This window comes from Gavialis gangeticus, unplaced genomic scaffold (assembly GCF_001723915.1).
Source record: "Gavialis gangeticus isolate Ggan-Ray unplaced genomic scaffold, GavGan_comp1, whole genome shotgun sequence".
NCBI classification, from domain to species: Eukaryota; Metazoa; Chordata; order Crocodylia; family Gavialidae; genus Gavialis; species Gavialis gangeticus.
Genome location: NW_017729013.1, coordinates 7,097,202 through 7,107,361, shown reverse-complemented (window position 1 = coordinate 7,107,361; position 10,160 = coordinate 7,097,202). Strand labels below are relative to the sequence as shown.

General features: G+C 44.4%; 2 protein-coding genes across 2 annotated transcripts in view; one reads left to right on the top strand and one right to left on the bottom strand.

The window, feature by feature from the left end:
* RPAIN (RPA interacting protein) overlaps positions 1-3,706 on the top strand; it is a 9,145-nt gene extending 5,439 nt beyond the window's left edge. Inside the window, 7 exon segments of the mRNA XM_019511435.1 lie at positions 35-57; positions 940-1,003; positions 1,676-1,790; positions 2,328-2,347; positions 2,350-2,429; positions 2,878-3,012; positions 3,492-3,706. Coding sequence (XP_019366980.1) covers positions 35-57; positions 940-1,003; positions 1,676-1,790; positions 2,328-2,347; positions 2,350-2,429; positions 2,878-3,012; positions 3,492-3,521 — 467 coding nt within the window. The 3' untranslated portion in view covers positions 3,522-3,706.
* Positions 3,707-5,766: 2,060 nt separating this feature from the next.
* C1QBP (complement C1q binding protein) overlaps positions 5,767-10,160 on the bottom strand; it is a gene marked incomplete at its 5' end in the record, with an annotated part of 8,721 nt that continues 4,327 nt past the window's right edge. Inside the window, 4 exons of the mRNA XM_019511322.1 lie at positions 5,767-6,211; positions 7,508-7,630; positions 8,472-8,567; positions 9,406-9,493. Of these exons, the coding sequence (XP_019366867.1) occupies positions 6,062-6,211; positions 7,508-7,630; positions 8,472-8,567; positions 9,406-9,493 (457 nt within the window). The remainder of the gene's footprint in view (positions 6,212-7,507; positions 7,631-8,471; positions 8,568-9,405; positions 9,494-10,160) is intronic.

The following is a 10,160-nucleotide window of genomic DNA, read 5'->3' as shown; positions in this document are numbered from 1 at the left end:
TTGCGCTCGGCGGGGACTGGGCCGCCGTCGCTCCACGGAAAGGAGGAGCTGTCACAGGTCAGCGGGGCCGAGCGGCAGGAGGGGCGTTGAGGCATCCCAGGTTCCCCCTGTCTAACGCGTACAGGCTGCCTTGCCACCCCTCACCAGGGGACCTTTACTAAGAGACTAAACCTTTACGTGTTTCTTGGCTCTTTCGACCAAGACCGGCCGCCGTTCCTGTCACACGCAAGGTCCTCGGCTGTTGCGGTGTCAGCTTCAGAGCTCACTTCTGTGGTTCTTGGGCTTCTGCCTGCTAATCGAAAGCTGTCTCAGGGTAGCAGAGACGCAGCCCTCAGACTTTCCACCTCCAGCCTCACGTAGAGCTGTTGCTATGTGTAGCAATCGCCAAGTTCCCTGCTCTCCGGAAAAGCTGTGGAGTTGTAACAGAGTCCTGCTGAGAGGGTCTCAGGACATCTGGCTGATCAGGATGTGCCCAGCTCAGAACTTCAGAGCTCACCCAACCTTAGGTGCAATTGCTAACATCCGGGAAATGGCCTATTACTTTCAGCAGCTGCGGGTCAATCTTGATTCTGGTCTCTCTTATCCTTGTTTTTTTTAAAGACCACAGTCCCATACGAGTGTCACCACTAAAAGTGCACCTGAAATGCTAGACTTTTTAAAGGGTGAGAAAGAGGAACTAGTTGCTCTTGTGTGCTCTTACACAGACACCAATGTCATATGAACAGTGAAGTTTGTACCACTTGTAAATGTTTGCTTGCTGGGAGTGCACAAGGGAAGTCCTGATGATTTCCACTCCGTAAGTGCACAGGCAGTGGAATAGGTTGACTGATTTGATTGCACTGGGCTGTCAGGTGCTAACATGCTAATTTTTGCAGATGTTGTGAAATAACACTCCCCGCTTGCCCTAGAAGGAGGAATATTGACTGACGTATATTTCAGATGTTGGAGGACCCTGATGAATTAGCCGTGCTGGAGGAAATCCAACAAGAGCTGATCTTTCAAGGTAGCTTTTCAATGCATGTATTTCATTACTGACAGGAATGCCCAGTGAATCATAATTGGGGCCATGGCTTTAAACCATCTGTTTGTTTAAAGCTGGATTATTTCCTTGGGTCTTGTAGATCACCTGATTGGAAAGCTGTCCTAAGTGACCATTCCAAAAACAGCAGAGTTCAGTCTGGATGGATAAGAGGCTGATGGACAGCAAAGGCTTGGACTCTCAGCAAGACTTCTCACTCCCTTTCACGGGTTGGAAGCTCCTTTTACTCTTCTCCCTGAGAAGAGTAAAAGACGAGTACAGACTCGACCACCTGACCAAGTCCCAGCTGCACACAGCAAGTGCTCTCTGGCTTTATATTGTAGTCTCAGATGAGAGCACACAGGACTGAAATCCAGACTTAGCCCAACAACACTAGTGAAGCACTCTCTGATCCTTGAATGGCCGGTGCTACACACGCACAGGATAGGTCCAGCTAAAGGCTTTCATTCGGTCTCATGAATAAATACTTAAAACAGTCAGAATCCCCTTGTTGTTTTGAGGTTGATCTAAAGAACAAGCTACAAATAGCAACCAGCTCAGATCTCACCATGTGTGATGGCTATTATTGCAATGCGTGACAGCTTCCTCTTTGTCAAAATGTCTCTTGACTGCTGACAGCTGTGCTTTCTGTTACAGAACAGTTAACCATAAGAGAATATGAACAGAGTTTGCAGTTTGATGAAAAATGTCTCAACGCAATGCTTGATGGCCTGGATGCAGGGAGCAAGGTTATCTGTCCCGTGTGTAAAAGGTGAGGTAGATCTGGGTAGAATGTGTTAAGTAGGTCCTTGTGAACTAGTGAACCTCCTGAATTCACCCACTTATGTGAGGCTGTCAAAAGCCTGAGCATACTCTAACTGCAGCTGACAGCATTAAGTTTAATTTGTGCTGTTTTATAGCTAAGAGATACATGGGTCAGCTACAAGCGGAGTGCAGCTAGCTACTTCTGCTGTGGAACTCAATAGACATTGAGCAACTATGCTGCCTGATAGCTTAAACAACAGGCATCTTATCTCTGGTGTGACGGGCATATGCACCTCTTCCATGCCATTCCCTGAAATACCGTGGTGCGTGCCACAAGAGGTCAAGAGGAATTGCAGTGAGTTCACCTACTTGTCTCCTGGTAGAGACATTTTGGCCCCTGTTGCATAAAAATTGTGTCGGTTAAAAAGCAGACCTGTTTTTCTAAGGCTTTCAGTTGCTACAAGACTCCTACTGCGAGCAATGTTGTATGGTACTTAACTTTAATTTTGCTGAAATTCCTTATCTTCTTCCTCAACTTTTCTAGCTGTCTCTGTCCAGGCACTCACTATGTCCTGTTTCTAGGAATGACCTGACTGTGACGAGTCACTTGGTTTTATGCCAGTGTGGATTACACATCTGCACAAAGGTATGGCAAAATTCAGATGTTATGCAACTCCTGGGAGTTCATAGCATAGCCACCCCTACCTAGCCAGCTCCTGTTTGAGTGAGGCTGATGTAGTGCAGTCACACTTGCACACAAGGAATCTCAGTGACTTTTGCTGTATGTGATGAAGAGATGGGTACTCAGAGCTGTGGTTCTCAAGCTATGGCCTCTTTGGGGCCCATAGAATGGAGCAGCAAGCTATACAGGACTGGGAACAGATATGTGCCTGCATGTTCCCTCTCTGCCATAAGCAAAAAGTAGAAATACAATGTAAATCTTCGAATCCCCAAACGAATCATACAGTGTGCGCCAAGAGAAAAATCAGCAATGCTGCTAGTTTGCCCAGTTGTAGCAAACCCACCCAAGGTAACTGAACTATAAGCCATTCATCTTGTGCCTTCAAGATAACTTGAAGAATTATTTGTTTTAGGATATGACAGAACAGAAGCTCCGATCACTTCTAGAAGACAGTTTAACAGAGCATGGCCATCACTGTCTTCACAATCCTGAGTTTTCCATTACTAGCGGAATGGAGGAAGAAGCCAGCCTTCTCATGAGCTGTCTGGTGAGTCAAAATGACAGCCATGCCCCTGGGAAGCCCAAGTGAGGAAGATCATCTCATTTACACAGACCACATAAAACCCTGTAAATGATTGCACTTATAGACTTGTAAGGGAGAAAAGCAGCACAACTTCACTTTGGAAATGTGTAGGTTACAGGTCATGGCCTTTTCCTCAGCTAAGTGCACAGAGAAATGTTTAAATCCAAAAAAATGCTCTTTAATTGAAAGACTCCAAAAGAAATTCCTCTAAATCCCAAGCAGAAATCCACACAATAGCTCTTCTTTAGGGATGAGGTACTGTTCAAGTAGCAGGTGACACTTAAGACAAACCAGAGCTAGCTAGTAGCTTCTAACCTTTGGGCTTGCTGTTCACATCTATTGATTGCAAGTTGCATTACAAATTGGAGTGGCATTTGACTTCATTCAAATTGCTTCTGGGCAGCCTGTGAATCTAATAGACTTGCAATTCTTATCTCCCAAAGATCTGCGATTCCTGGACAGTCATCCTGTAATAGATTCAGCTGGTCTTCATGGACCAAACGTGCCAGCAAGGTAAACCATTCTGAGGACTTCTTCAGGTGGATGATGCCTCATACATATTTTTAATGCATAGAATTGTGACTGATACCTGACAAAGCACTGTTTCTTGGCTTATGTTGCACTGCACTTTTGATAAAATAAATATTTTGAAATAAGATGGGATGTTTGTGTGGTGAGGTGCACATGTCAGACTTTTTCTTGTAAGTAGCTAGCCTTGGATAACACAACCACTGCTGGACTTTTTGATCACTTTACACTACAAGAATGAAGGAGCACTGCACTCTTAGCAAGTTGCATCTTTTCCTTTCATGGTACCTGAAGCCCTGTAAGTGACCTTTAGTCTTGTCATCTTAGAACAGGGGTTTGGATGTGGCTGACAACTTACAAACAAGTTGCTTTTTTTTAATGGGACCAAACTGTGGTCTTAGTGATGGTTATGCAACCTGAGTCAGTACCCAAGGAAGGGTACAAACTGGCCCATGGGTAGCACCAGTTGCTGGAAGACCTCGTTATGATAATTCCTAGTAACTGGATTTCTGTGACGACAGCTGCATGAGTAAGTGCCATTGTGTAGCTTTTACCCACTTCAGTTTTAAGGCAAAAAAAAAAAAATGCATAAAGGAACAGCAAGTGTTATGTAGTGGAATTACCCTTTCTTGCTGCCTTTAAGGCAAGCATGTTTAGGAACTGACTTCAGCTGCAACATAGGAGGTATTAGAAAGAATGTAAGGCAGTGTCACTATCTAGTGTGTTGAAGTCATAGGCAGGTCTACTTCAATTTAATGATACAAAAGTGAACACTGAGAAATGAGATCAATTTTCAGGATCACCTGTATAACAGCACAACAGCCTGTTTGGCCTAGTCAGGGTATTTCAAACTAAAGATGCATCTATGCCTTGAATTCTTCAATTATGACCCAACAGTTTTCATTCTGCATTGAGCGAGTGAAACATGAGGTATACACAGGTACTTCAGCCTCCAGACACTGCATAAAACAACAGGCAAAGGGTTTGGGTTTTTTTTGGCAGCTCTAATAACTATGTCTATGAAAACTCAAACAAGCCCAAGGGTGGACCAGAGGGTTTAATATACCTCTCTGGGAGTTATTAGACCAGGCATAGTTGACATACTGTAAGTGCTTCAGTCCATTTTTAACATGGAGAAAAGTGAAGAGGCTAATGGAAGTGATCAAAAGCTCAAGGCAGTCTCATACCTGAACAAAACAGAGAAAGACAGTAGTTCGGTCCCTGCGCAGAGAAAATTGGCTCACGGACTGACTTGCTGGATGATGCAGGAGCAGACAGAATTGATTATATACATGGGCTCACTGTATTAAAATCTAGCAGCTCCTGTCAGGTGAGCAAAGACCCCTGCTAATGTAACTAGTCACTTTGTCTTTCAGGCAGGTGCCTGTTCTGTCTTAAAAGCAAAAGCTGCTGATCTCTGCTGCAAGCAGGTGATGAGAAATTAGTAATTAGCAAATGAGTGCATAAATGTAAGTCAGTACACTGAATGAAGCATTAGGGACTCCAGTAGCTGAATTGACTGACGAAGTGAAAATCAGTTCTGCCAGAATAAAATGCAGGCACTGGCAAGCTGCTGAGTAGCAACAGGGAAATGATTGGTGCTACACAAGGAAGTGCTTTCATTTAAGGATGCATCGGATTACTATTCCAAGTCAGCTTAGTCTGGCCCACCTTCATTTCTTTTCAGTGAGTCATTCAAATAAATCCAGTTAGCATCTTATTAATAAAAGCTATCCCAGGACACTTCAGTGGGTTTTACATAGTTAGCAGAAATAGGAGGGGCACCTCCTCCCTGCAGGGCTTTGCTAACAGGGATCATGACAGATGTGGCATTCTGTTCATTAGAAAACAATCTGTTCATAATAGATCAGCACTGCCTCCAGGTGGCAATGACTTTCAGACATTGGTATGCCTAGAGATGAAATGCTTCCCACCTTGTCTCCAATCCCCTTTCGAAGCCACCTATACTACTTCAACATTAGTTAAGAACAGCTTAACTGAGGAACACACTGCCATGAAACAGAACACTTCCAAGCCTTTAAACTTTAAAGCCCAACTTTTTTCCTCCTCATCATCCACAAAAAGGCCTAAGACCTCCCAGTGAGTTTCTCTAACAAAATCATGCCAGTCAGACAATTCATGCTACTCCTTGATAAGTGAGAAAACAAGAAAAAGAATGCTATTCCATACTGACATGTTGAAGAAGTTTTATTCTTCATATCATCGCATCTTTACTTCTTAAGTGTACAAAACAAGCAGAAGTAGTGAGAGGTAATCACCAGCAAGAATGATGCAAAACTGAACTTTGGCTCGCAACATAAATTACATCTGAAATACAGTTATTGAAAGGAGTTAGATAATTATCTTTTTCCATGATATATCTTTCATAGTTAAACTTACTGTTGGTATCTGATGTCAAGCTATTCAGCTCTTGCCAGTGAAAGCATACCCACATCTGAGGACTTTTGACTTCAGTTTTTTAAATCTACTGACACGTGACAAAACCTTTAAGGTCTTCAAGAAACTTAATATACTCCTGGTGTTCCAGTGCTGTGCTGAGCTCAATTAACTCGTCAGCAAATGTGTTGTCCACTCCACGATCAGCCAGGAAATCCATTAAATGGTCATACAGAGCCTGCAAGGAATTACAACAGGTACAATAATCCAATTTGTTCTGAGACACACACACAAAAAAAAATGTGTCCACAGCCACTTTGTATTTCTCTGGACATGGGTGTCCCTTTCCCCAAAGGAGAATAGAATCACCAATCTTCTCTTCATCGATTACCGTAACAACCCCCTTTGAGTCTTGGGCGTAAAAATAGGGACAAGACCACAAATAGAAAGCCATGGTCTGAAACGGCAACATTGCTGGGTGGGATCTGGCAGCAATTAGGGCCAGGAGATCAAGTCAGTTCACTGCTCTGTATGAAGTGACCCTCTCCTCCAACCCCTCTTTAATGCTCAAGTTACCTTAATACCACCTAGCTGAAAAGGCAGGCAGACTAGCCTCAAATGTAAGCACCTGCTCAGTTCTTTCCAAAGTCAGGCAGTCTAATTCCTATAAATGATTTTTTTGTTCGTTTGTTTTTGAAGTGCTTCAGATGTGTACAGTTCTAAGGCACTAGTGGGTACATTTCCCCCCCAGTGAGCAGCAGTTGCCAGCCGTGAATGCAGATGGCCTTCCTTTGCCCGACTGTTTAACACCACAAACTATTAGCATTTTACTCTTTTGCCCCATTTGTTTTCTGGTCTATTCCACCCTGACAGCCACAGTTCTTAAATCAGACCTTGATCCTAGAGTACTAGGGTATCAAACAAATAGCCTATAGACTGAATCTGGGTTGTGGAACCCTACCATCTGGGCCCCTACAGGCCCACAGAGGGCACAGCTTGTACCTAGGCTGCAAGGCCAGTCTGCAAGCTGAATCTGGCCCACAGACCCCCAGCCCTTTTACCCCAACAGCTCCAAGCTGGTCTAGGACCCATGCAGCATGCAGTGTGGATTGAGGAGTGGCCAGAATGTGTGCTGCACAGTGCCTGCTCCAGCCAGTCTGGGACCCACACATCTTGCACTCACAGGCGCTGTGTGGAGCATAGGTCCTGGACTGGCAGGAGCAGGTACTGTATGTGGTACACTACCAGAGCTGCTAGGGCAGCTCGACCAACCACTGGATCAGGCAGGTATGCTGCAAGAATACAGACCTGTTCTCCAGTCTGGACTACAAACTGGGTCAACGGGACATAGTTTAAAGGCTGGGGAACTTTTTATTCCTCATTTTATTCTTTGAGAGTCTCAATTAGTGAAAGATCTGATCTTCGACTTCTGCTTGTGATTCATCAAGACTATGCTAATATTTTTGCTTGATTCTTAAATTGTTCTCTGGGTCACAAAGAGGCTAGAGTAGTGCAGGGGTTTAGCAGAACCTACCCAGTCGAGAGAGTCTGTGTTGAGAGTGAAGTTGGTTTCCTTCCAATCTGATTCTCCAGTGGGCTGAAAGCTGACCTCCTGAACTGCAAAAATGTCGCTCTCCTCCTCTCCCTCATTTCCAGTCTAAGAAACAAAATGAGATCTAGTGAAGCATAACCGTTCATACTGAAGAGTATCTTCAACCTCTGCATTCTGAATTCATGAACACAACCCAGCTGGCAAAAGCTGTAGGGCCCACATAAACCCCCCTTTCTCCCTCCTCAAACATGTGCTTTGTAAGGGCAGAAACAAGTTCACAGAGGACACAGGTACTGCCATACCAGTACAGCCTGCCAGTCCATCAGAAAATGGAAAAAATTCTAATGGACGATCATGAAAAAGCCTGCCCAGTGGAGATATTTCTTCCCAACCTTTGTCAACCAGATATTGGTTATACCTTAAAGCAGGAGGGTTTATATTCCCCCCAAGATTTTGTTACAGTTAAAGAAAACCAGCAACCTAATGCAGCAGTGAGAACCCCACTGTTGTGTCTACTTCATTTTCAAAACCTACGGTGCCTTTGCTCTTAAGGGCAGTGAGTTCTGCAAATTAATTATATGCATGAGTTACATGATATAATAAATTATATCCTTTTATCAATTTTCAGTTACTTCTTTTTGGACTGTGCTCCAAGTATGCTGCTAACAATTGCTACTTTCTTCCTGCCTCCAAGCCTATTCAGGAAAAGCAGTTGCCATGATTCAGGAAGTGAGGTCAGCACACAGGTAGAAGTGCGGGCCATCCCTGCTTTGCAAATTACACTGCACTGGGTGGCTGGATAGTTGATCACTGGAATTGGTACCCTGAACATGACCATCTAACTAAACAAGAGAAATGGACATTAGATGGACCATGCCACAGCGTGAAGCACTGAGCCGTCACCCATAGTTAGCAAGGGCTCACAGCCCCCTTTTACAGTACCCACCTCATCTTCAGGGAAGTGGCAGTCAAGCACAAGGGTGTTCTTTGTGTCATCTTTCGTCACTTCTACAACAAAGTTGGGAGCTGATGTAAGTTCGGACTGTGGGAAGTAAGAAGATCACATCAGCACTGGAGCTCACTTAAAGCAGGCAGCTTATAGTGCTACGGAACTAGTTATTTTTCAATGGAAAACAGACAGTCCATGAGCTAACCACTACAAGCAACGTTTGTGCATCCATACCCAGATTCCTTCTCAAACTTCTAATTTAAGTGCTCAGGGAGAAGCGAGTTGGCTGCCACAAACCACACTGGCCACTTAAACAATTACCAATACCATACACTGACTCCACTCTCCCCTGTAACCAACTGCTGGAAGTCAGTGACCTTGTAAAAGATCAAGGATCAAGCCATTTAAGTTTTTGTGTGCACTGCACGTTTTTAGTGCCGTTGATATCAGCCAGACATGAAGAGATGTGATCCCCGACTACTACCGCCAGACTAGTACGCAGCTGTAGCGTGGTGTAAACGCAGCTCATAGCACTGAGCTCTCCCTGATACGACTCATGGGCAGTGGGGGGGCCGCACCAGGCTCTTTTTGCTCTACAGCACAGTAGCAAGGAGCTCCTACCACAGACCTGGCCTTCATTACAGCAGGAAGGGAAGGGAAGGCAGCTGTAAGATCAACCACCTTCACTTGCAGCTATAAAAATTCCTCCTGCCCTGGCAGAGATTATGCCAACTGGCCAAAAGCTTCCCCCTGCTTTTGCTACTGTAGTAATGGAAAAAAAATAAAGTAATAAAATCTGCATTATGCCAGCATTGAGCATTTTTGTGTTCTGAAGATCAAGTTAACAGTGTCTGCCCAAACACAACTGGGCAATAACCCGACTTCCCTACAGTGTACTAACTCAAAGGGAACACAGAGGCTGTAGGTTTACCTCCTGTTCATCAGCTTTCTGTCCTTCTTCGGGCTCTTCGTCAGTCACTGGTGGAATGCTGTTGTTAATGTTGAACGTGACTGAAATCCTTTAACATCACAATAGGAAGAGTTAGTTGTACAACCCACATTAACTCTAACCCTACTCAGAGTTTCAAGTGCTAAACTCATAGATGTGAACAGGATTTGAAGAGTATTAAGCATCCCCCTGAATCTCCCCTGCACCTCATACAGCACACTGCTCCCCAGTTTATATATTTTAAAATACAGCCATTTGCACCAAGTTTAAACCCTGTAAGTGCCCCATATTGACAAACAAGGTCATTTTCAGTTTCGTAGGTTGAATTCTCTAGTTTTTCCTCTCATGTGAAATGGTGGCATGAAGTTTTGGAATACATGCGACAGGAAACAGGGCAAAATTCTGTGTGACAAGCTCCCTTTTCGAAGAAAGGTAATGAGAGTATGAAACGTCCAGCATTTCTCCTTGGCCGTTTTTGTTCTCTCCTTGGTCGTGAAACAAAAGTGACAAAGCCATAAGGGAAATACAGAGTGCCTGAATGAGGGATTAACATAAGAGGGACGGGGTTGAGGAGGGGAACACAATTAAGTTACAGGAAATACAATGTTAACCAACTAAGCCCCGGGGACACTGGGAAGCAGCACTCAGTAGCTGCTCATTAACAAGTGCACTCCTGTTAAGCACGTGTGCACACCCAGCTTTATATAAAGGGCTTTCTTTCCCCCCCCCCCCCCCCC